We start from the raw sequence: 26,637 nt of genomic DNA, 5'->3' as shown, positions 1-26,637 counted from the left end.
ATTGTCAAAAGACAACAGGGCAACAAGAATAGAAAGTTTGTCTCACTAACATATGGACGACCACTGTGTGGAAACCAACTGTGCGGATCGGATACCATGATCCATCATAGTATATCTGAACTCACCCAAATAACAAAGTCCTAGGTAGGTTTGTGTTGGGCTTTTTGTATATATATATATATATATATATATATATATATATATATATATATATATATATATATATATATATATATATATATATATATATACTCGAATCAGGTCGGGTACTTGACAAAAAATGCTGGGTTGAGTTGACTATCTTGCAAAAATTCTGACCCAAATTCAACCTGCATATTGCTCGGATCGAGTTTAAGTTGACCCAAATATTGTTTTGACGTGTACTTTTCATGCTCATACTCGAAAATTCGGGCTCGGGTTGAGTTGGGTACCAGATACAATCATACAAGCTCGACCCGTTGACAGCCTAGATGGCGATTTGGATAGACTCGGTGGTACTACGTCCCTGTTGTCACGTTGGAAGTTGGTCAAGTTGGTGAGCGTGTGCGAATAGGAAGGAGCCCCCATTGGCTGCATGGCAATTTGGTCATTTTGGGACCATGATAAAAAGAAGCAAAGAAAAAGGAAGTGTTTTGAATCTAGCGAGAGGTTGTGTGAGCATCTGCTCGGTTTTATGCTTTTCAGATAGCGACAGCTTTACCAGGTTGAGAGCCCGAGAGAGAGAGAGAGAGAGAGAGAGAGAGAGAGAGGTTCCTCCTCCTGCCCGCTCTACCTTCTCTCTGTGCAGCTAGGGGAGGATTGAGAGAGGGAGAGAGGTTGGTGGGTTGGGGAAGGGATGGAGAGGAGGGTGGTGTATTTGTGTGCTTGTGCTGGTTTCCTTGGAATAGTGGCTGCCATTCTTGGGTTTGCAGCAGAAGCCAATCATGTCAGGGTATGCATATCTTGTGTAGGAATCTTCTTTTTTTTGTTGGTTTCTCTCTCTAATTTGGTGGGTCTTTGTTTTCTTCATTTAGTTTTCTGTTTTTGTCAATTGGTTTCTTATAATTTGTTGGTTGGTGTTTTTTCTTAGTGTGGATTTGGTTTTTCTTTCTCTTATGGTGTTTGCATCTATTGACCCTTTCTCTTTTCCTTTTTTTATTCCTTCGGATTTTTTTCTACTTTTGGCGGATTTTGTTGGTGGAAATTTGGTGGTTTTTATTTGCTGTGGTGGAATATGTTGTGCAAAAGAGTGTCCTTATTATGTTTCTGGTCATCTGATGCAGTCCTTAATTAAAAAAAATTGGGTACTTAATAGGAAAAAAGATGCAATCTTTAAGCCTTCTATGGGTGCAATGGATAGTAGGGGTGAATGTACAGGTTTAAAAAATAAAAACACGGATCAGAATTGTTGTTACTGCAGTGGAATTTTTCTATTTTTCAATTAGATCACGGAACTTTGAACGCCTATTACTCCATATGTTGGATTTTGGCCTGTTTGTCCTTCTGTATTACATCTCAATTAGAAGCTTGTTGGGAGATTCTATTAGCTTGAACTTAGGCATAATTAGGTTCAGACTTGAGAGGAGTCCCCTATGCTAACTGTGGCTGTTCTTTAATTGTTTTTGTCAGTCAGATATTCTTTACGACTCTACAAGCTACACAATAAGTTATCTGCAAATCACTTCAGGTGCTAGAAGAGTATAGATGATGAATTTCTGTTTATCAACTAAGAAATTATTTTTGTTGATTTTTTTATTATTTTTTTCTTCCCCCTTGTCGAGGCTTGGTCTTTATATGAGCATTAACATGGTTTTATTAGCTGCTTGCCTCAAGGATACCTTTTTCTTTCCTTTTCTAAATTCACATATATGGGAGGCAACATCTCACAACTCATATATGTGACCAAAAGGAGAGGCTTGGCACCTCTTGTCGTTCCTTAGGACTTGGCACACAGTGACATAGACTTGTGACCGAGTTTTGTGCATCTCTAATAATATATTTTCCACTTTTCTGTTTCTAGGATACACCTCTCCCTCCCTCCTCCGGCCAAATTTAATTGTGATTTACCAAAGGAGAAGGCAGTATAATGTAAAATTATGCTTTTGTTGTACTCAGTTAACTAAACGATAGAAAGTTTCTGTTAATTCATTTTCCACCTGTGTTTCTGATGTTCTTTCTTTGGTTTCCTCTGTTATTTTGTTGGGAAATAAAAAAAAAACACAAGAATGTAAAATTTAGTCTGCGGCTTACAACCCAGATTCCTCATATTGTATGGTCAAACTACCTCAAGCTTGCCTGACACCATTTAAATTATGTTTTTATCGTACTCGGTTAACTAAAAAATAGAAAGTTTCTGTTAATTCACTTCCACCTCTGTTTCTGATGCTCTTTCATTGATTTCTTCTATATTTTGTTGGGAAATAAACAAACAAAAATGTAAGATTTAGTCTCCAACTTGCAACTTTGACTCCTCATATTGTATGGTCAAACTAAGTCAAGCTTGCCTGGCACCATTTAGTTTATGTTTTTATCGTACTCGGTTAACTAAAAGATGGAAAGTTTCTGTTAATTCATTTTCCACCTGCTTTTCTAATTCTTTTTTATTGGTTTCCTTTGTATTTTGTTTAGAAATAAACAAACAAAAATGTAAAATTTAGCCTGCGGCTTACAACTTAGACTTCTCATATTGTATGGTCAAACTACCTCAAGCTTGCCCAACACCATTTAAAACCTTAGTATCCTATGAGAAGCTTCTGGAACACCCCGATCCGGGACCTCTAGAGTCCATGTCCGGTTGGTATTACTTCCCAAAGGGAAAACATATAGAGTTTGTTGATTTCAGTCAACCCTAGATTGTATTTTAGAGAGACGAGAGAAAGAGAGATGGACGAGAGAGAGAGAGAGAGAGAGAGAGAGAGAGAGAGAGAGAGAGAGAGAGAGAGAGAGAGAGTATTCTTCATTAACCCTAATCACCTATTTAAATAGGTGATTAGGTGTAACGAAATTACAAATAGGTATACATAATTATACAAAATTACGTATGACCACCCCAAGGATTATGAATATTAATATTGAACATTTTAACACTCCCCCTCAAGCTGGAGCATATATATCTATCATGCTCAGCTTTCTGCAACATCTTGAGAAACCGGCACTTGCGAGAGGCTTGGTGAAGACATCTGCCACTTGGTTTTCAGAAGTCACATGACTAGTAGAAATATGCCCTGCCTGCACTAAGTCACGTATATAGTGACAATAAACTTCAATGTGCTTTGTTCTCTCATGAGAAACTGGATTGTTAGCTACATAGGTGGCTGCTCGATTATCACACATCATCAACATTGGGGATGGAATCATCACTTGTAGATCCTTTAGAATGGACCGAACCCACATCATTTCAGCAGTTGTTTGAGCCATAGCTCTATATTCTGATTCAGCACTAGAACGAGCTACCAAGTTTGTTTTTTACTTCTCCAAGTAATTAAGTTGCCTCCGACAAACACGCAGAACCCTGTGGTGGACTTTCTATCATCGATGGCCCCTGCATAGTCTGCATCTGAGTATGCAATTATATCAAGGTTGAAGCTTTGTTTATATAGCAATCCCTTTCCAGGGGAGGATTTCAAATACCTGAGAATCATCATAGCTGCCTGCCAATGCACTCGAGTAGGTTTGTCCATGAATTGGCTTATATTGCTCACGGTTAAGGAGATATCTGGCCTTGTTACAGTGACATATAAAAGTTTACCAACCAAGGATCTAAAACTTCTACTGTCAATAGGTTCTGATTTTCATCATACATATGCAGTTTAGGATCCATGGGTATATTGGCTGGTTTGACGCCTAACATCCCTGTTTCCTGCAGTAGGTCAAGTATATACTTTCTCTGTGATAAAACTAACTCCTCACTGTTTCTGGCTACCTCTATGTTCAAGAAATATCTAAGAGATCCGAGATCTTTTGTGACAAAGTGCTTCTGAAGATGAATATTTGTGTCTCAGATGTCCATTGCACTACTCCCTGTAAGAATAATATCATCTACATATACAACCATAACCACAATACCAACGGAGGTTTTCTTGATAAACAAAGAGTGATCTGAAGATGACCTGTTGATCCCAAATGCAGACATAATTTTAAATAACTTCTGAAACCATGCACGGGGACTTTGTTTAAGACCATATATGGCCTTCTTTAGTTTGCACACCTTGCTACACTTCCCCTGAATCTCAAACCCAGGAGGTTGTTGCATGTACACAGTCTCATACAGATCCCCATATAAGAAAGCGTTTTTCACATTTAAATGACATAAACTCCACCCATAATGAACAACTACGGATATGACCAACCGAATAGTCTCAAGACGGGCTACTGGAGAAAAAGTCTCAAAGAAGTCAACTTCATATGTTTGAGTATATCCTTTTGCGACTAACCAGGCTTTGTATCTTTCGATTGAGCCATCCGAGTTATACTTAATGGTGTAGACCCACTTACATCCAACAATATCTGCATCAGTGGGAGGAACAACCAACTCCCATGTGTCACATGTGAGCAAGGCATCCATCTCAACCTGCATCGCTTGCTTCCACTTAGGATCTAATAACGCTTGATGATGATTAAGTAGGACAGAAGTGGCAGATAAAGCAAAGATAAATTTTTTCATATGAATACCAAGTTGTGCCTTAGTAACAAACTTGGAAATAGGATGTAAGGTGTATTGTCTTTTACTTTTTCTAAAAGCGATAGTGAAAAGAAGTGTTTTCTCTGGTTACGGGTCATGGATCTGGAGATCCAGACCCGTGATATTCACTTCTCATTAATGGCATTGTGTAATATATTTTATTGTAATGAGGGTATTTTAGTACCCTAATTTTGTAATAGCAGGTTAATATAAAGGAGTATACACAGCAGCCGACCCTAACACAACAAGGTATCAGTTTTTTCCCCAATTTCTCTCTCCCTTTCTCTATCTCTCTCTGTTTCTCAACTCTCACGCATGGAACGACCTGGAGATTGTAAATCTAACATGGTATCAGAGCCACACTTCAATTAAAACTGTAATCGATCTCAAAGGTACGTCTGAAAGATCTATCCCTTCTCGATTTCCTCTTCTAAGTCAAGAAAATATTTTTTTTTGGTTTGTCCCCCCATCTCATCTGATTTTTTTTTGGTTCACGACTGACCCAATCCTTGTTCACGACTGACCCAGTCCCATTCTTTTCTTCTCAACCAGACCTGACATCATTCAGATCTGCCTTCCTTCCTTCTTCTCCCTACAGTTTCATTTATGTTTCCTGAACTTGATCAGATCTGATGTTAATCAGATCTGATCAAACTATCTCCCAATCTAATCTGAGTCAACTCAGAGAGGACTGAGTGACTCAACCCGGATTTTTGACTCAAATCCTTTGTTGAAAATACCTTTTTTTGTCATTAATATACCCTGTTTATCATTCTTGATCATAGCGTGATCTAATCACGCAATCAGGTCCTATTTTGATTCAACTGCATCCTTGATCAGATCTGATCAAGCCGATTCACTCTCATTTCTTCTATTTTATCTCCTTTAGCTTGAAAGCATTGCGTCAATATCAAGTGGGAATTCATATTCACAATATTTTTTTGTGTTATTTTCATACCCAATATTCCATTCCTATACAAATCAGAAATCTGATAGATATTCAATTTCTGTTTCAAATCAGCAATCTGATAGCCATTGATCTGATTTAGTTTCTACAAAAAAAATGGTTACAGAAACTGTAGGATTGTGCTGAACCCACTCTTAATACTGTGAAACATGGATTCACTTCCTAGCCAATCGGTTCTTTCTTCAAGTTTCCTCAACCAACTCGTGTCTGAAAAATTAAATAATGGTAACTTCTTGACTTGGAAGAGGCAAATCATACCTTTCATTAGGAGTCAGGATCTTTCTGGACATCTGGATGGATCTATTCCAGTTCCTCCTGAGTTCATATCACGAGAAGAAAGGGACAGCAAAGGGGAATCTACTACAGTATATGTTAGAAATCCTGAATTTGTGGCTTGGATGAAAAGAGACCAAGCGCTAGTTGCTTATATTACATCAACTGTGTCACAAGAGGTATTTGTAGCCATTCCAGATGACTGCACTGCCATGCAACTTTGGAAGAGACTTGTTCAGACATACTCACAGGTTTCTCAGGCCAGAATTATGTTTCTTAAAAGAGAATTTCAAATGTTAAGAAAGGATTCCATGACTATCATGGAATATTTGAACAAAATGAAGGTTATCACAGATCAACTAGCAGTTGTTGGAAGTACAGTTACTGATAAAGATTTGGTACAACAAACCCTCAGTGGATTGGGACACGACTATCATATGATCGTCACTTCCCTGTTATGTTTACCTGAGCTGCCTAACTTTGAAGATCTGCGTGCAAAATTGTTGCAATATGAGATGAATTTAAAGGGACTTTCTGAAGAATCATCTATGCATACTGGGGCACAAGAAGTTCTTGCTATAGGGGTTACTTATGCACAAGGACGAGGAAGCTATGATATCAAGGGAAATGGAGCACAAGGGAGAAGTGGTCAAGGAGGTCGTGGATTATTGCCTACACCCAACACATATACCAATACACAAAGACAAAGGCCAATTCCTACCTGCTTTCTGTGTAATAAAAATGGGCATATCAAAGCTAACTGCTGGTTCAATCCCCTAAATAAAGGAAAATCAACACAAACTGAAGCAAAAAGAGGCACATACAATACAAGGACAAACGAAGAAGTAAAGGAGTTATTGTTGTCAGCATTAGCAGAATTGAATCTGAAACAAAATGAGCAAGGTACTTGGTATGTGGACTCTGGCGCAGCGACTCACGTTACTGGTGATGCAGGTAAGCTCCTAAAACTTGTTCCTTACATTGGTAGAAGTAGTATAGTTACTGGAGATGGATCACACCACTCTGTCTCGCATATTGGAAACTCCATTATACCCTTGCCCGAATCTTTCATCAACCTTTCAAAGGTTCTTTATGCTCCTAATATCAAGAAAAACATTGTTTTAGTTTCTAAACTTGTTGATGATATCAAAGCCTCAGTTGAATTTACTCCCTCTTCTATTCTTGTCAAGGATCTCTGCACGAAGGAGACGTTCGCTAGAGGAAAACGACAAGGCAATATGTATGTTTTTCAAGAAGATCCTTCCGCACATATTTGCTCTGCAGACCCAAACTTGAAGCTCCAATCATCGTTGCTTTCTGAAAATCCTACCTGTGTTTTCAGTGTCTCTGAAATCAATAAGCCAAACCTTTGGCATGGTCGTCTAGGTCACTGCAGTAGTAGTTTCATTGAAAAGCTTGTTTCAAATAACCTCATTCCCAAGTCAAGTTTAGGAATAAATGTCAATGACAACAAATGTTCTAGTTGTCTCTTATGTAAGAGTCATGTTTTACCATTTCATTCTATCAATAAAAGAGCTTCAAGACCTTTTGAGACTATCTGTTCTGATGTTTGGGGGCCTGCTCCAGTTGCTTCCATATCTGGAACTAGATATTATCTTTTATTTGTTGATAGTTATTCTCGCTATTCTTGGATATTTTTCATGAAACATAAATCTGAGACTTTCAAGTTGTTCCGTAACTTCCATTCCTTTGTCAAAAACCAATTTTCTGAAAACATCTTAAGTTTCCAATGTGACGGAGGAGGTGAATTCTCCTCCATTGACTTTACTAACTTTCTTCAAAGTAACGGGATAAGGAAAAAGGTGTCTTGCCCACACACACCTCAGCAGAATGGGATTGCTGAAATGAAGCATCGCCATATTGTTGAGAGTGCGATGAGCATGATGCATGACAGTAGTCTTCCGATCACTTTATGGACAAAGGCTTTTCATTCTGCAGTTCATGTGATAAATCGATTGCCCATGACTGTTTTGGAAAACAAGTCTCCTTACTTGTCTCTTTCTGGTGTACATCCCAACTATTATGATTTGCATGTGTTTGGTTGTTTATGCTATGATCATGTTGACAGTTCAATGAGGCATAAGTTTCAGGATAAGGTCCTGAAGTGCAGGTTTGTGGGTTATGCTGATGACTATAAAGGGTACAAGTGCTATGATTCGGTGAGCAAGCACATCAAAATATCAAGAAATGTCGTCTTCGATGAATTGAATTTTGATTATCGATGTACTAGTTCTTCAGAATCAAAACCTAAAGTTGAGGCTTATTATCCTTGGTTGAATTATGAACTTCTCTCAGGAGCTAGTGATGTTTGCTCAAACTGCACTTAAAAGGATAAGAGATCTGTGTCTACTGATGAAATGATTGCCCATGAAAATACAGACCCAACTTTGAATCCAGAAAGGTATAAAGGCCTCGTCTACACTCGACGAGAAAGAGAGCCGCCCACCATAGTTAATTCGGATGTGGACGCATCCTCTACATCCAACATCGTTGATATTAGAAGATCCACACGTTCTCGCCATCCAATTGAAAGGTGGGTCAGTTATGAAAATTTCTCATTAGATTTTCAACTTTTTCTAACAGCCTTGAATAAAGAAGATGAACCCACAACGTTCTCTCAAGCGTCAAATTCCAGAAGATGGATTGAAGCAATGAATGAGGAGATGGAAGCTCTACATGAATGTGGTACGTGGGATGTCGTGCCAAGACCACCTGACAGAAACGTTGTTGGTTTGAAATGAGTGTACAAAATAAAGTATAAACCAGATGGGACTATAGAGCGATACAAGGCGAGACTTTTAGCCAAAGGATTTACACAAGAGCAAGGACAGGATTATGATGAAACCTTTAGTCCAGTGGTGAGGATGGGGACAATCAGAGTCATACTTTCTTTAGCTATTGAACACCAATGGACTATTAGCCAACTTGATGTGAAAAATGCTTTTCTTCATGGAGATTTGAGAGAAGTATACATCCGTGTTTTAAAACTCGTCGAGTCAACTCGTTGACTCGGCTGACTCGACTCGGGCCAAAACTCGGGCTTGACTCGGCCTGACTCGGGCGAGTTTTGGGATGTTTGAAATTTGTTTTTTGAGTTTCAAATTACAGTTTCGAAATATATAAGTATATATATTTTAACAAGGGTTACCCCTAGATTTTGTATAAAAAAGAAAATAAAAATCATTTAAAGATAAAAAAGCATTTAAATCCATAGAATAAAATCGCCATGTTGTTCGAACTACTGTTCACCCAGTGTTATCAACTTATTCTAGCAAAATATTTTAAAGAAATGATTCTCACTATATACGGCGGCGGGTCAACTGTGCCTATGGGAAGTCACATTTAGGTTTCATCATCTATTTGTTATGTGAACAAGCATTGTACATATTCAAATATTAGTAGTCTTTTTATAGGTGTGCCATTAATATATTTCCTGCATAGTTTTATACATGAAAAATTGCTTATTTATGTTGATATTGGGCATTCAGTAAACTTTCAATATGCACATATATCCCTGTTTTACATTTATGGATTTGTTAGAGAGGGAATTAAAACTTTTAAAACAAGCTAGCATATATGATTGGCCATTTTAGGAACCTTAGGTAGTAGCAGATTGAACTCATGGTGACCAAATCCTCTAATTCAAGTCATGAATTAGTCAAAGTGCTTGTATAGATATCAAATTCAGTTATTCAAGCAAACCTCTATAGCTCTTTGCAGTTGTTTTTATATTCTTACAGACGTTTGGAGGCTATGTTTACTCAAAAACATGGTTTCAGACAAATTATATATTGTTTTTCTTTTAAAATCAAAAGTTAACAAAACCCGGTCCGAGTCACCGAGTTGACCCGCCGAGTCACGAGTCAATAAAGAACGAGTCGAGTTCCGAGTCACGGGTTTTAAAACCTTGGTATACATGGAACAACCCACTGGTTACGCAGAAGGTAATCCTACAAAATATGTCTGCAGACCTATGTCACATGGGTGCGGGTGCGGGTGCGGGTGCGACACGGGTGCGGCACAATTTTAAAATTTTTGGACACGGGGACTCGGCAAAAAAAAAAAAAATATATATATATATATATAATTTTATTTTATTTTATTTTTAAAATGCCACAGGTGTCTGTGCACAGTCACAGACTGTGACTGTGACTGTGACTGTGACTGTGACTGTGACTGTGACTGTGACTGTGACTGTGACTGTGACTGTGACTGTGACTGTGCACAGTCACAGACTGTGACTGTGACTGTGACTGTGACTGTGACTGTGCACAGGCACAGCACTGTGCACAGTCACAGACTGTGCACAGTGCACACTGCAAAGACTGTGCACACTGCAAAGACTGCACAGTCACAGTGCCTTTTTTATATATATTTTTTTTAAATAAAAAATATAAAAAATTAGTTTTTTAGGGACATTTTTGGACTCGGTCAAAGTTGACCGAGTCCAAAATGTGGACGGACTCGGCCTGGACTCGTTGACCGAGTCCGACTCGGCGTTGACCGAGTCCGGGCCGAGTCCGAAGCCGCACCCGAGTCCGCACCCGTGTCGGGGCGTGTCGACTCGGGTGCGGCACCTCCTTAGCCGAGTCCGTGTGACATAGCTGCAGACTAAAAAGGGCGATATATGGATTGAAGCAGGCATCTCGATCTTGGTTCGACAGCTTTTCTCTTGAAATACAAAAATATGGTTTTAAGAAATCTCTTCTTGACCACTTCTTATTTATATTTAAGAACCAAGACACAATTACTCTGTTGTTGATATATGTGGATGATATCATCATCATTGGTAATTCCAATGAGCACATTGAAGAAGTCAAACATCTCTTGAATCAGAGGTTCAAAATGAAGGACCTTGGTAAACTACGATACTTTCTTGGAGTTGAAGTCGACAGTACTTCTGAAGAGATGACTCTTACTCAACATAAGTATACCATTGATGTTCTCAATAAAGCGGGTATGAAAGACTGCAAGCCCTTGAGCACTCCTAGCGTTCTTCATCAAAGGCTTAGCTCTCAAGACGGAGATCCATTTGATAATCCCACACAGTACCGTAGCATAGTGGGTATGTTACAATACCTCACTTTTACTCGCCCTGATATAGTCTACTCGGTGAATCAAGTTTCTCAGTTTATGCATGCACCATGTGAAGGACATATGGAAGCAGATAAACGGATACTACGATATCTGAAGGGAACGGTTGGGGATGGTCTCATATATAAGCGAAAGATAAATGGGCAAAATGCATATGAGATCACTATTTATTCTGATGTGGACTGGGCGGGAGATCCAGATGAACGCAGATCAGTATTCGGCTATTGTGTATTTGTTGGGATGAATTTGGTTTCTTGGAGTAGTAAAAAACAAAAGGCTGTTGCCAGATCCAGTACAGAGGCTGAATACAGGTCAATGGCAGCCGCCATTGCTGAGGCAACTTGGATTAGACATCTACTGACAGAAGTCGGAGAATCGATCTCTCGATCACTTCTTTTGTGTGACAACCAGAGTGCCATTAGTATGTTCTTTAATCCAATCCATCACAGTCGTGCCAAACATATTGAAATAGACCAGCATTTTGTGAGACAAAAGGTAGAAGAGAAAGAGATTGAGCCTGAATTTGTTCGAACTACAGATCAAGTGGCGGATATATTTACAAAGGATTGACAAAAGACAAATTTTGGATGTTAAAAGGCAAGTTATTCATGGTTCAAGATCATGCACAACTTGAGGGAGGGTGAAAAGAAGTGTTTTCTCTGGTTACGGGTCATGTATCTGGAGATCCAGACCCGTGACATTCACTTCTCATTAATGTCATTGTGTAATATATTTTATTGTAATGAGGGTATTTTAGTACCCTAATTTTGTAATAGCAGATTAATATAAAGGAGTATACACAACAACTGACCCTAACACAACAGGGTATCGGTTTTTTCCCCAACTTCTCTCTCCCTTTCTCTATCTCTCTCTGTTTCTCAGCTCTCACGCGTGGAACGACCTGGAGATTGTAAATCTAACAGATAGATCTATCATCATTAGACATCTCAATATTTTTAGGAGAACTTACTTATGAAGAAGGTGGTGATGTAGGTGCTGATTCAGGTGGTGATCTGCGAGTGTACACCATAGGAGGATCATGATACCGAGCAGTTGGGAAAGACTGAGAGAATGTCTGAGAAAACGACTCCAAGGGAAAAGGAAGAATAGGAAGAGGCAGGGTATCACCATGTTCAACATGTATTCTGGATGCAGTGGTAGAAAAAAAAGGAACAAATTCAAAGAAAGATACATCCACACTAATATACTCTCGACGAGAGATGTGATCATAACACCGGTAGCCTTTTTGATTTTTTGGATATCCAAGAAAGACACACTTGATGGCTTGGGCAGATAATTTATCACGGTTAGGTCCAAGTTTGTGAACAAAGGAAATACATCCAAATACTTTTGGAGAAATCGAGAACAATGAAGCATTAGGATAGAGATTTTGAAAAGGGATTTGTTCTTCCAAGGATGAAGATGGCATACGATTAATGAGATAACAAGCAATGAGAATAGCATCCCCCCAGTATGAGGGTGGCATATTTGATTGCAACATAAGAGTATGAGCAACATCGAGTAGATGCCTATGTTTTCTCTCTGCAACACCATTTTGCTGAGATGTATGAGCACAAGTAGTTTGAGGGCAGATGCCACGATTACGATAAAATTGTAACAATTCATTGGATTTGAACTCGAGAGCATTATCAATGCGGATAATCTTGACAAGAGAATGAAACTGAGTCTTTATTTCAATGACAAAAGACATAAGAATGGAGGCAACCTCCGACCTTTTTTTTATTAAGAAAACCCATGACAATCTGGAAAAATCATCAACAGTAACTAAGTAATAACGACACTGAGATCAACTAGGTACTCTACTAGGTCCCCATACATCAACATGAAAAATCTCAAACATTGCTTGACTCGAAGGGCTCTGACGAGAAGGAAAGGAGCTTCTGTGATGTTTGCCCAATTGACAGGCGTCACACTGAAATGAGTCAGATGGAGAAATTTGAGGAATAAGTCTACGAAGCTTTAGCAAAGGAACATGACCAAGACGGAGATGCCACTAATAGATACTGAAAAATGGCTCAGACACAAAATTCATGCATCCAACTGGCTGATGAAGATAATAGACACCACCCTCCTCATGGCCTCCACTAATCCTCTTCCCAGTCAGCAAGTCCTGAAAAATACAACACACAGGATCAAATATCACTCTACAGTTATCCTTAGCAATTCGACTAACAGAGGAAATTAAAGAGCATGGAGAATATTAGTCAATTGAAGTGTGAGGGATATAAGAATGTTTCCCTGGCCTACAACATGAGAAGATTTCCCATCAGCAAGTATAACATTGCGAGGTTCAACAATAGGGTGTAGCGTAGAAAAATTATGGGAAGTTCCACACAAGTGTCTAGAGGCACCCAAATCAATGATCCATCTACTACCTTGATAACTCACGCTATCACCTGTAGAGCATGCCACATCAGCAACCGGCATAGGAACGCTTGAACTAGGAAGCCGGTGAGACACCAATTCATTGTACTCTGCACGACTTAAAATAACTGAATCGTTGGAGGAGGTAGTAGGGGTCTCTGCCTCGAGTTTAGCAACTTGAGCCTTGGACACATTCAGTTTAGATGATGGAATAGGAGGTCGACCAGTCTTATCCCAGCACCTATCTTCAAGATGTCCAAGTTTACCACAATATGTACATTGGAGCCTTCATCTTCTTCCAGTACTGCGTCCATGACGTCTTCCTCGAAAATTCAAGAAAGTACCTCTTCCACGGCTTGAGGTGATTGCTAGGGCTGATGCTTGTGATTCAGATTGAGTTTGAGGAAGAGTAATGACAAGCCTACTTAGACGATTATAGGCTTCTGCAAGAGTAGGAACATCAGAACTAGTTAGCATTTGAACTTTGGCAACTGAAAAATCAGATGATAACCCTGTAAGGAACCAGGCAACCATAGTCTGCTCTTGATGAGTCTTCTGTTTGGTGCAACATAAGGGTCTGTTTGGTGCAACATAAGGGTCTGTGTGCATTTAGCCTCTCAAAAGCAGATTTAACAGAGGCATAGTATTGGGCCAAAGTCTGATCTCCTTGCTGCAACTGATAAATCTCCTTCTCAACTTGTAGAATACGACTCACATTGGTTTCATGAGAATATGTATCACGGAGATTGTCCCACATTTGTTTAGCTGAGGTGTAATAAATCAGTCCATCAACTATATGAGGTTGTACACTGTTCATTATCCATGACATCACAATGTCATTGTCTTCGTCCCAGGAGACATATTTTCTTGTTCTTTCAGGGGCTCCAATTCCAACAGGATATGCTTTTTCCGATGACCCGAAATGAACATCATGAAGGTGCGAGACCACCTTGCATAATTAGTGTCATCTAGCTTAACTGAGGATCCATATGAAAAGGGATTCACAAAGGCCTTATATTCACCAATGACCTCTGTTTTTTGTCGTTATTTAGAGCACGCGAATCAACCATAATGACAAAAAAAATTGCTCATCAAGGGCCGCAACAAGACACTACTAGAAATAATTTTTTTTCTCGCAACAAGGGTCACCTGCCTGTGTAATCTTCTTCCAAATCTGAATGGCGATCAAATATCACCCCAACCACAAGCTGAAAATATTCTGTTGCAATGACTATCGACTTCAAGACTGATTTTTTTTTCAGCAAAGACGACCAACTTCAAGACTAGAACACCTACCAGTTAATCTTCACAATAATGATCTGATCACCGACGTTTTTCTTATGCAACACGATAATCATACATAGACCCACAAGCCGATCGTGATCCATAGCATCCACACCTTCTTCACGCTTCTTGATTAGCGACAACATCATAAGCTCCATGGCATCTTGTCCTTCTTCACAATCAGCGACAACCTCATCACCACGATAAACACCAGCACACGATCACGGTAGGCAAGTGACCTCAACACTAGCAGGGAGGAAGACACAAACACCACTGGTCACAACAACACTCTAACGGTCACAACACCAGCACACACGACCTGCATTGCTCACGACAGCACGTCACCACCAGTGGGAACATGATTACGACAACAAAAAGGTTTTAATCTACAACAGATCACGATGATCAGCGACACCCACTTCTACTTCACCCTTCACGACTGGCAGCCTGATCACGATCCATGATCAGATTTTTTTTTCAAGCCGATCATCCACTTCTTCTTCACCCTTCACGACCAGCAGCATCCTCGAGCAACAGCAGCAGCAACGTCATCCCAGAAGGGAGACCCGCTCTGATACCATGTTGATTTCAGTCAACCCTAGATTGTATTTTAGAGAGACGAGAGAAAGAGAGATGGACGAGAGAGAGAGAGAGTGTATTCTTCATTAACCCTAATCACCTATTTAAATATGTGATTAGGTGGAATGAAATTACAAATAGGTATACGTAATTATACAAAATTACGTATGACCACCCCAAGGATTATAAATATTAATATTGAACATTTTAACAGAGTTCACAAAGAAGAAGCATGACTAATTTTTTTTTTAATAAACTCAAATTTCTTAACAAGGTTCATCATTCATAACATAAAAAAACATAAACATTACATCAATATTCAATGACAAAGAATTAATCTAACAAATGTTTATGTAGCACAATCGAAGTAACTGGTCACGTCCTGCGTCCGCTAATGTACCTAAAACCCACAATTATAATTATTCAGGGGTTGAGTCTACAAGTCATTAAAAAATATTTATAAGCAATAAAAGACTTTAACTTACAACTGCAGTGATTTCTAAGCCCCTAGTCTGAGTTTAGTTTTCAAGATACCACACAAATGTTGTATATTTTAAATTTACCCTTAACTCTCTCATCCAACACTCACTCTGACTTTAACACTAGGTCGGCTATGCCGGTCATAGCTATCTATGAGCGTAGCAACTTGTGTATAACACCTTAATTCTACATTGTTAGCCAGATTATAAACTATATGCTCCCAGTGATCATCAAGACACTGCAGTGAAACAAAAATACAACCGCACTGGTAGCTAGCCGAGAGGTTAGGCTTAGTTTCAACATGGTTCATGTTACATCATAACCATAAATGACTTTTCACCATCTATGGTTGTCTAGAGTCTCATATACTTTGTGAATTTAAAACCCTAGGTCATATCTTAAGTTCATTACCCTGAACCTTATTCTCAAGCTCAACTTTCACTTGTTCTCCTACGAATGTCATTGTGAAATCATCATGACGGATTTCATTCTTAGTCTTAGAATCTTCCTAGGGTTCACATCGTATATCATACTAAGCATACAATAAGGTAGTATCTTTACATTGTTAAATGACCAGTGACCCACTCTCCATGATGGCTTCACTCTAGCCGCGAACTAGGTAACTCTTTCCATAGGTCGTTACTTCCAGGATTTAAGGGGTTAAGCATGCTAATCTCAATTCTTTCTAGCATTCATGTCGTATCACAACCGACATACATATACATTCATCTTACCGCAACTAATTCATGCATGGTCATTCTATGTGTATCATGCTCACACGCAAGAGATACATTTCTAAACATGTTGACTTACGGGAGATAATGATAACATACAACTCAAACATGATTTATTTACAACTAAAGTTACTTATAATATCCCTTACCTAATGGTAGAGACCACCCTCTCTCAGCAATCTAATCTCTCTTAGGACCACTTGGATCTGTAATTCAAGTCAGATCCACTAAGTTAGCTCAACTCTCTCTCTATATATAATTACTAAATTGCCCCTATAGGGGTTGATCAAAATTTTCTCTCTTGACTCTCTGAGTTTGGTTGCAGATATAGAACCAACATATTACTTTCTGCATTTTGTTTCCAACGAGCTGAACCTTGCTCGAATCCGAGTTCGAAGTGCAGAGTTATGCCCGTTTAACCGATTGAGGTTCGAGGCATGTTCCAGGGTATTTTGGTCTTTTCACCTAACTTGGTTTCGGGTCTTCTGGTTTCCTCGAACCCACTAAACTAAGCTTGGTCTGAGTTTGGATTCATAGGACCCGAATTGGAATGTCTGCACTGAAACTCTCTTTGATTGTTTATCTAAGACCCAGATCCAAAGTAATCTGAACTGAGACAGGAGTTGACACTCCTTGTCTCGTTCCATTTGCAAAGCCCGATCCAGATCCGGATTCACACCATGCCTTAGTGGTACCACTAAGATGGAGGGAGAAGGTTCTCTTTCTCCCTCTGTCTTGTCTCATGGTGTTTCGAACCAGACCGAGACAGAGAGAGGTCATCTCAGTGTACAAAATCAAGACAAATTTCTCTCTCTTTATCTCTCTCTTTGTGTGTCCCATCTCAGTGTACCGAGCCAAGACAGAGAGAGGAGTCTCTCTCTTTGTTCTGTCTCAGAGTATAGAGCCGAGACAAAGAAGGGGGTCTCTCTCTGTCTTGTCTCGGTGTATAGAGCCGAGACAGAGAGAGGAGTCTCTCTCTCTCTCTCTCTCGACGTATAGAGCTGAGACAGAGAGAGGGGTCTCTCTCGCTTTGTCCCATCTCCCGTCTCGGTGTACTGAGCCGAGATAGATAGAGGAGTCTCTCTCTTTTTTTGATATCGTCGACAACCACTCGGTTACCATTTTTTTTCTCTGTAATGTTACCGGCAGCCAACGGTTGCCAGTTTTTTTTTTTACAACCACGCCGACAGTCATGGATGTTGGCCTTCTCAAGAAAACCCCAAAAGAAAAGAACCAGGGGGGAGGGCGTTACCTGCCGGCGGTGGTCCGACGACTCTTTCTCTCTCGTTTTCTCAAACTTCCTCTCCCACTCTCTGTTATCTCAGACTCTCTCTCTCATTGAATCGGGTGGGGCTGAACAACCACCGTGAAGACTCTTATAGGGTTCTCACAGAAGGCTATGTCACATGGGTGTGGGTGCGAGTACGGGTGCGACACGGGTGCATTGCAATTTCAAAAATTTTGGACACGGGAACACGGCTATATATATATAACAATAATAAGATTGTAAATTTTAAAGCAATAAGTTGACCGGTCAAAATTGACAATATATATATATATATATATATATATATATATATATATAACAATCATAATGGATAAAAATAGACTCGGTCAAAGTTGACCGAGTCCAAAATGTGGATGGACTTGGCGTCGATGCGTTGACCGAGTCTGACACTTCGTTGACCGTGTCTGTGTCCGCACATGTGTCGGGGTGTGTCGACGCAGGTGTGTCGACCTTTTAGCCGAGTCCGTGTGACTTAGACGGCAGGTGAGGATAACTCTCACCCTCCTGCCAAATGGGGAAGGTGAGGCTTATCCTCATCCCCCTCCAATGAGAGGGGAAAGTGGTTCCTCGTTTTGAGGAACCGTTTTCCCAATCTCGTGTTCCCCTTTTCTTTTCTTTTAAAACTTACCTTTCCCACCCGACATAGTCGGCTGGGTTTTACAGCTTCCTAGATTGCACTTACTTGATCATGGAAGATGTTCTATCCAAGATGCAAGGTGATACAAAATGCAGCATCTCATGCAAGGCATTCTCTGTGAAAAATGAGGTCCAATGATAGCCTAAATTTCTTTTGATAATACTTTAATGTTCTCAATCTGAAAAAGACAATCCTGGAATGTATTTTAGAATACCAAAATAGCCTAAATATTCAATTGGGCATCTGAACTCTGATGGGACACCTATAGATTGTACTGAATATCCTGTGATATTCCTGGATTTATCTTTTTTATCCATTTTCCTACAAAAATTTCCTGATGAAACTGCAGCCACCATGCTTCCTTATGTAAGTGTTTTGATTGCGATAATGGTGAGCATTGAGTGGCATTGTTGTTATCCACCTCAATTGAGATGAATGAAAATTCATATCCTCAATTAACTACGACTTTCATCATTTCAGAACTTATTGCAATTAATAAACGGGTCAGCATGCTCCTTGATCTTATTGTTAGATGTAAAAGCATGCATTAAGTATTAGCCATTTATTTTTTCACAAAATTGCTGTAAATACAAAAGCATGCAGTAAATATTAGCTATTTCATTTTTGTCAAAGCTGCTGTTAGTTTACGGTTAGTATACATGCTTCACCTTGGAACCATGAGTTGTTGTTGCACATGAGTCTCCAATTAAACAATTTTGGTGGCAAGGGGCCCAAGTTTAATGCCCATCTTAGAGAGAAGTCCATGTGTCTAATTTCATTGGACATGAATATTCTCTTATATGAAACCAAAATGATCTTTTAATCCCCTTTTCCGATGCCAATCAAAACTTTTTAATTTTGAAAAAAAGGCACATTGAATCATCGACATTTCAAATTAAGAGGTGAAACTACCAGTCCTAATTTTAGTCTCTATAGCACAGAATTGCATTCAAATTACTGTTTATCTGACAGAAGATATGGATCTTAACCCACTTTGCACAATGTCCAAAGTCCTTACTTCTTGCACCCTAAAACTAGACATTATACTGTCCCGGAACATTATTCAGTTTCTTTCTTGCCAAATTTGCCCGAAGTCAATGATTATCTATTAGGGATGCCGATTATGCATAATGGTGTTGGTATAGTGAAAAAATGATGTAAAAAAATGATCATGATGATGAGAATGCTAATGAGAGTTGATGGACAAGTTGGAGAAGAAAGATGACGATGATGTCAGTGATAGGGACAGGATGAGCCTGTTTATATTTTGGACTTGATCCAACTCTAAACACTTGTACTATGTCCAAATTAGGTTCCAAAGTAAACTATCTTGTGCAGATCCAGAGCTGAGTCTAGGTTTGGATGGGTTAATACCTATGTTACCGCGACACGGCACTTAGGGTGCTGTACCCATGTCGACACGGTATTGTACCTGGACATGGCATTTGCCGTGTCCTATATTATATTATATATTTTCAATATGTAATATATATTTTCAGTATATATTTTAGATATATAATGTATATTTTTCAGTATATATTTAGCCGTGTCCCTGTACCCACATTTTTTGGAATTGCTGTGTCGTACCCTCCATACTGGCACCCATACCTGCACCCGTACTTAGGTGACATAGGTTAATACTATATGGAGCTTAAGTATGCAAAACCAGCATTTTGTCAACAAATTTATAAACATATATTAGTTCTTACTCTTAATCAGATCCATGTTTGAGTATGGATTTGCGTTATAAGTATACAAGCGTCAGAAATCTTAACTATTCAGATCCTTTAGATACCTCATTGGTTCTGCTTGTTAGAAACCAGGTTACTTTAGTATGAGGTTGTAAAACCTTGCCATTGACAGCGTAGTCACAAATCTCGCTGATATTTCGAATATTGTGCAAAACAATGCAAAATGTTACTAAAATGAGGAATAAACATTTGAAAAGCATGATTTAAAAAAATTGCTATATTTTAATTTCTCAGGATTTTATCCCGACTTTTGAAATGCGATAAAATACAATATTAATTTTTTCATGAAGGGTGTTTTGTTAAATTTTCACAGTTCTCTCACCTTGAAAATGAAAGAGCTTTTGAATTAATTCAAAAGTTGCTTTCCTTTTTTTTTTCACGCTTTCCAATAAAGGAAACCATGCTATTTGTGAATGAAAAGAAGGGTATGGGAGGCCTTTTATAGATAATTATGAGATGCTCTCTCTTCTCCCTCATCAATATGGTACTAAAACTTGTCCCTTTACATAAACTACAACACATCCTAATAAAGCAAAATCCTTACCTTAAATCATAGTTAGATTATAATAGAATAGAAAACCTTACATTGGTTCCTAAATAAGCAAATCATGATTTTAATGAATTTGTAGGCAACTATATTTTATAAATTTCAATGTATTTAATAAGTTTTTAAATATGCTTCATATTTTTTTAGATCATGAATGTGCGGAGATTTTTCCGTTATTTTTCTGAGAAAACATGAAACTTGAATTTCTCCCAAGATTTTCACTTGCCGAGAAAAACCCAAGAACAAGATTTGTGGCTATGATTGGCAGCCCTAGTTGATGATGACAAAAACGGAAATGAGCATAGGATTGATGTCTTGAATTTTTAGTGGCAATTATGGATATCAAGAAGTATGATGATAATGATGATGATGATTTACAAAGATAATGTTGAAACGTAGAGTTGGATTCTAACAATGGGATCCATTTCTATTTCCACAATGAAACTTAAAACCAAACACTAAGGGTGCATTTGGATGCACCACTTCTCTAGTAAAGGATGTAATTTATACTCCATTTTGAATGTTGCAGCTTGTTCCAGTTTTTGGGATAAGAGAAGGCTCGTCCAGACTGCAAACACCACCTTAAGTATAAACATAAGACTGCATAGTCTGCTCTCCGTCTACATGGACTTGGACTACATATCATTCTCTTGTCAAGCTCTTAGTGTTTCTTTTCTTCTTGATTCATCTTATTTCTTTGCTTGTTCTCTCAGTTTTTTGTTTTATCTTTTTCTACCTTGAAGTGCATCGAAGTTTTTTCCTCATAATTATGTATATTGATATGTTGCTACTCCTATAATTTATGGAATAATGTGAACCATTTCCAATATAGAATGCAGTTTTTTGGAGTTTGGATGGAACCAAGTTTCCTAATAACGTAATTATTATAATGTCCTGCTCGTGCTTTGAGTAACTTGCATAATGGTTTAAGACTTACTGGACATCTATCTTCATTAGAAAATTATGTAGACATATTCTCCCGCAAATGGAATGAATTGATTGTCTTGAAGTTCCTTAAGTTTCTTACATGAATTTCTGACAGGAACATCTTGAACTGATATGTCATACTATGACTCTTCTTGCTTCATCATACATGATTTGTGATATTAAGTTATATTTTAATTGGTAACACCATATAACTTTACAGCCAGGTGATGTTACATTGACTGAAAATGGGACCTGCTTATACCCACGGAGCCCAGCATTAGGTCTTGGTTTGGCAGCAGGGGTGGTTCTTATGATTGCCCAAGTAATTATCAACACTGCCGCTGGTTGCATCTGTTGTCAGAAGCATCCACATCCATCTGGTTCCAACTGGACAATAGCATTAGTCTGCTTTGTTGTCTCATGGTAACTTTTCTGAAAATATAATGTGTTTTCCTTGTTTAGATGTAGTCCATTTTCTTGTGTTACAAAATCTTAGATTTGTCAGATTTGAACAGGATGGTTGTTATGTTATCATTTTCATAACCCTGCGGTAAATAATAACATAAATTCACATTTGACTGTAATTAGCAGACAAAATGCCAATGTTTGTCATTACATGGGATGTGCTGGAAAAAACCATAAGTTCCATCCATCACTTATTGATTGTTTCTCATCCATATGAACTGTTATTGCATTTGATATATCCTCCCACATCTTTCAGAAAGCATCCCGAACAGAGAGCTTGTTCTATGATTTTCCAGTCTGTTTATGATTTTATGCAATGTAAATGTTCAGAAATTGGTTGTTATATCTTCTATGATCTTCCAATCTGTTTATGACTTTATGGGATCTAAATCTTTAGTAGATTTGGTTAATTTATTCTTTCCAATGCCTTTGTGTGATGTGATCTTGTATTTTGGGGTCAAAGTGGCAAGGAGAGAGATTGAGAGAGAGAGAGATCACTGGAATGTGTAAGTTATTGAACAGGTTGCAGTCCAAGTCATGTTCTCATTGTTCCCCACAGTATGCAATCGACATCGTACTCTAACAATTTTAACAATTTTTTGTGGCATTAGCACTTTTAATTCAACTAATTATAACAGGAAAATTAAATGTGTTTCCTGCTATAAAGAAGCATAATTTTAATGTATATTTGAATTAACATCCTATTCTCTTAATAAAAAATGAATACTTTCCCTTTAAAATAAAATCCATCACACAATCTGTATAGTTAATTATGGAAGGGTTTTAAGATTCAAAACCATAGTTACCAAAAGCGTGTAAGGAACCCAAGAAGGCTGCTTCTTCAGAAGTGGGAAACCTGTTGTTGCTTCCCTGAAAAGAGGGGAAGCAATGGGAAACCACTTCCTAATCATTTGAAACACACTTCTGAAATGTAGGAAGTGTGTTTCACAAAACAAAGGAAATACACTTCTATGATATGAGAAAGCATGTTTTTTTTTAACAACAGACAAACGCACTTCTTTCATTCATAGAAGCATTTTCTTCCTATTTATAGTTTTTTTTGTTTTCAACGGATTTTGGTAAGTTTTTATGGGTTTTTATGGTTTGTCCCCCGACGTTGCCCCTTACCCTGCTTCCTTCTTGCCTAAATTGGGAATAAGGGTTTTGATTTCTCTTACCTTGAAGACTAGTTCCAGTCAGCAAACATGAATCTACCACCAGCGAAAGTGAGTACGTAACCAAGAATTGTGACTGCTACCAAGAGGGGCCTTATACGACACCTTGTTTTTGGCTTTGTTCAGAGAGCCAGGCACCCTTTCATTCTTCCCTTCTTTAGAGTTAAGGTTTGAGGAGATGGTGTTATGGACTCCGGACATTCAGTGGTCTAGCTTCTCAAGACCCTTCTTCTTCTTCTTCTCATTGTCAGCCTCACACCAATAAGACTAACCAACTGACCAAGTGGCTACACCATCCATGTGTCAGATCTCCCAGTTGAATAATCGTAACTTTTGTTTTGTCTTCAGCAAAAATGGGTCAATAGTAACACCTTTGCATGTGTGCATGCCTTAGCAAAACAACAAATGGACATTCAAGATTTCATATTGTTATTATTATCATTATTTCTTTTTTCATTTCGACTATGAAGTAGAAAGTGAAGGGTTGCGCCAAAGCAATTCGCCTCGTCTAGGACGTGATTACCACGAAAAGAGCAACTTCATGTATGCTTTACTGGATGAAGGCTCTGATTTTGCTTTTTTCAAAGTACTTACTATGAGGGATGCACCAGAACAGATAAGCAATGCTAGCGCCTTCTTTTAAAGCAGTTTGCTTCTGCAGCTCCAATTTTTTTTAGTGTTTTTAAGCAAGCTATGGCTTCTGCCTACTCGGGCGAAAAGGGTTAAGCAGTGTTAGCATCTTCTTTGAGGCCGGTCACCACCGGAATTTATCAAGCTTGCATGGTCGAGAACATCCTTTCTGTCAGCATTAACAACATTCTCTTTTTTCTTTTCTTTTTTCTCCTTTTTTTATGATGAGGAACCCTCGCCAAGAACAAGGTCACTTAATGGGCCTGCCCCCTTGTGAGGTAAACCTCGGTTGACATCACCGACACCCAAGCTCCAACATTCAATTCACTTTTAGTAAAGCTACAATAGCTGGTGGCTCTTTGAGTACTCTTTGTATAATAAACTTAATATGTTGACATTTTGTTGTCTTTTAACTTTATTTGTCCATATTCATAACAATTTGATAAATGAGTTAATGTTGGTTTGCTTAAATATGCTAAATTATCAGCATAAACTGGACTTGATGAATTGATTTTTAATTTTAATCTCTTACAGACTTATTTTCTGAAGTATCATTTCTTTTGCTTTATAACACTCCTACATTTGCTTTATCATGCTTCCCCTTTCGCTTCTTTCACTTCCTAAATGGTTCATGCTTCACACTTCATATATTTTTAAACAGCTCGCTTCCCGCTTCCGCTTCTCAAATTGCTTCCTGTATCCCTTTCGTTTCCTGATAACTATAATCAAAACAACCAAATACGCGTACAAGAAGGGAAAAGGCAAGAGAGAGAGAGAGAGAGAGAGAGAGAGAGAGAGAGAGAGAGAGAGAGAGAGAGAGGGTGCAGCCAATGCCCAGCCCAATGAGGGGCTAGGGCTGGTTTCTCCTTCATTAAGGACATATATAAGTATTTATGTACGAGTCTCCTTATTTGGTAACCATAACAACAAATATGGTAGATATTTTAAAAATATCATGATATTTATGAGAAAATAGGGCCAGCTGATATTAAAAAAAAATATCGCTTCATAATATCGGCTATAATATATATATTGCAATAATCATGATATTTTAAAGAAATCTTATTTTATATATTTGAAGCTTATATTTTTTCCTTTATTTATTTTATTTTAAAAACTTTCTAATTGTTTCTTTATGTTTTCATAGAAAGTACTGTTAAAACCTGTTATTTCTTATCCTTTTAATTGTTTTTTACATTTTTAAAAATTTTAAAAATATCTGAGATTTTCGTAAGAAAAACCACTTTGGGAAAAAATTCCTGAAAAAGTCTCATTGAGAATGAGATTTGTGGCTATGTTTACTTAACAACTTGGAAGCATAATTAGTAGTACTGAAAATTACAAAAATGCTTTCAATAATTTAATAATACTGGGTCTAATTAGGGGTGGCAATCGGGTCGGGTCGGCGGGTCAGCATACCTCAACACGAACCCGACCCGGTTATTAAATGGGTCGGCTGTGGCAAACACGAACCCGACCCATTTATTAAACGGGTAACCCGACACGACATGGTTAACCCATTTAATAAACGGGTTGGGTCGGATAAACGGGTTGGCGGGCTGGTTTGGGTAAACATGTAAACGGGCGGGTCGGGTTCGGGTAAACAGGTTGGCGGGCGGGTCGGGTTCGGGTAAACGTGTAAACGGGTTGGCAGACGGGTCGGGGTCGGGTTCGGGTAAATGGGTTGACCCACTCGCCTAACCCGTTTATTAAACGGGTCAGCCGGGTTGGCAGGTTGGCATACCCCTAACACGAACCCGACCCGTTTAATAAACGGGTTAGGCGGGTCGACCCGTTTATGACACAAACCTGTTCAAGCTAAACCCGAACCCGGCTAAGAAGCGGGTTGGCGGGTCGTGTCAGATTTTGCCACCCCTAGGTCTAATATCCTGCGTCAAGCTGTACATGGGTAAGGATCATTAACAGTCTGATTTTTAGCTCTCAATGTCTTGTTTTTGCTAAGGTCTTTTATGAACAAGTCAGATGTTGATTTTTCCATATGCCATTCATTAGGTGTTCACTACACTTCTGAGACTTTCATGGATGATTTGAATCCTGTATGACTCATGCTCCTCCATGGTGACTGTGGCAGTTCAACCTTGCCTTGACAAGGCCATTTAATGTCTTGGATTATATCATTTGTATGTCCATTTCCATTTCAAGCCTTGCCCTTAAAAGTAATCTCTGCCTCTCAGAAATGCAGACTTTGTTAAAATGTAAAACTGTACATATATGTATATATAATAATATTATATTATTATTATATATATATAAATACATTTTTAATTTCTTTCTTTTCTGTATTTTTTTTCCTTTATTTTTATTTTTTGTCTTTATGTCATCTAGTTCAGTTTGAACTAGAATGACTGTTGCTAGTCAAGTCCTGTCCAGACTTGACTAGCAATAGAGCTGTTGGACTGTGCCCAACAGCTCTATTGAGTCCTCTTTCAGCTGTGTATATAAAGGGGTGCAGCCCCTCTTGTATTTCACTCCAATGCTTCTTAAGCAATTGGTTTTTCATATCAATAAAGAATACATTTTTATTTTTATTTTGTTTCCAGTTATACCCTTTTTAAGGGTTATGCTTTAGTGTCATTCTTGACACTTGCTCTTGTTAATCAAAGCTCGTGTTTCGAAGATCCCCATTTCATTTCATGGTATCAGAGCCGCGGAAGTACTAAATCTTGAGGAAAAGCTGCCTCGGTTTCCGTGCTCGTTTGCAAAAGTGTTCGCCACTTGA

General features: G+C 38.6%; 1 protein-coding gene across 1 annotated transcript in view; it reads left to right on the top strand.

The window, feature by feature from the left end:
• The first annotated feature begins 709 nt into the window (after positions 1-709).
• Positions 710-26,637, top strand: part of LOC149845420 (protein VASCULATURE COMPLEXITY AND CONNECTIVITY-like) — a 47,345-nt gene continuing 21,417 nt past the window's right edge. The window contains exons 1-2 of the mRNA XM_089997616.1: positions 710-931; positions 21,848-22,050. Of these exons, the coding sequence (XP_089853742.1) occupies positions 836-931; positions 21,848-22,050 (299 nt within the window). The 5' untranslated portion in view covers positions 710-835. The remainder of the gene's footprint in view (positions 932-21,847; positions 22,051-26,637) is intronic.

The sequence above is a fragment of the Nuphar pumila genome, chromosome 2 (assembly GCF_984573655.1).
Source record: "Nuphar pumila chromosome 2, dmNupPumi1.hap1.1, whole genome shotgun sequence".
NCBI lineage: Eukaryota > Viridiplantae > Streptophyta > Magnoliopsida > Nymphaeales > Nymphaeaceae > Nuphar > Nuphar pumila.
Note: the sequence above shows the minus strand (reverse complement) of the source record. Positions and strands in the feature narration are given on the sequence as shown.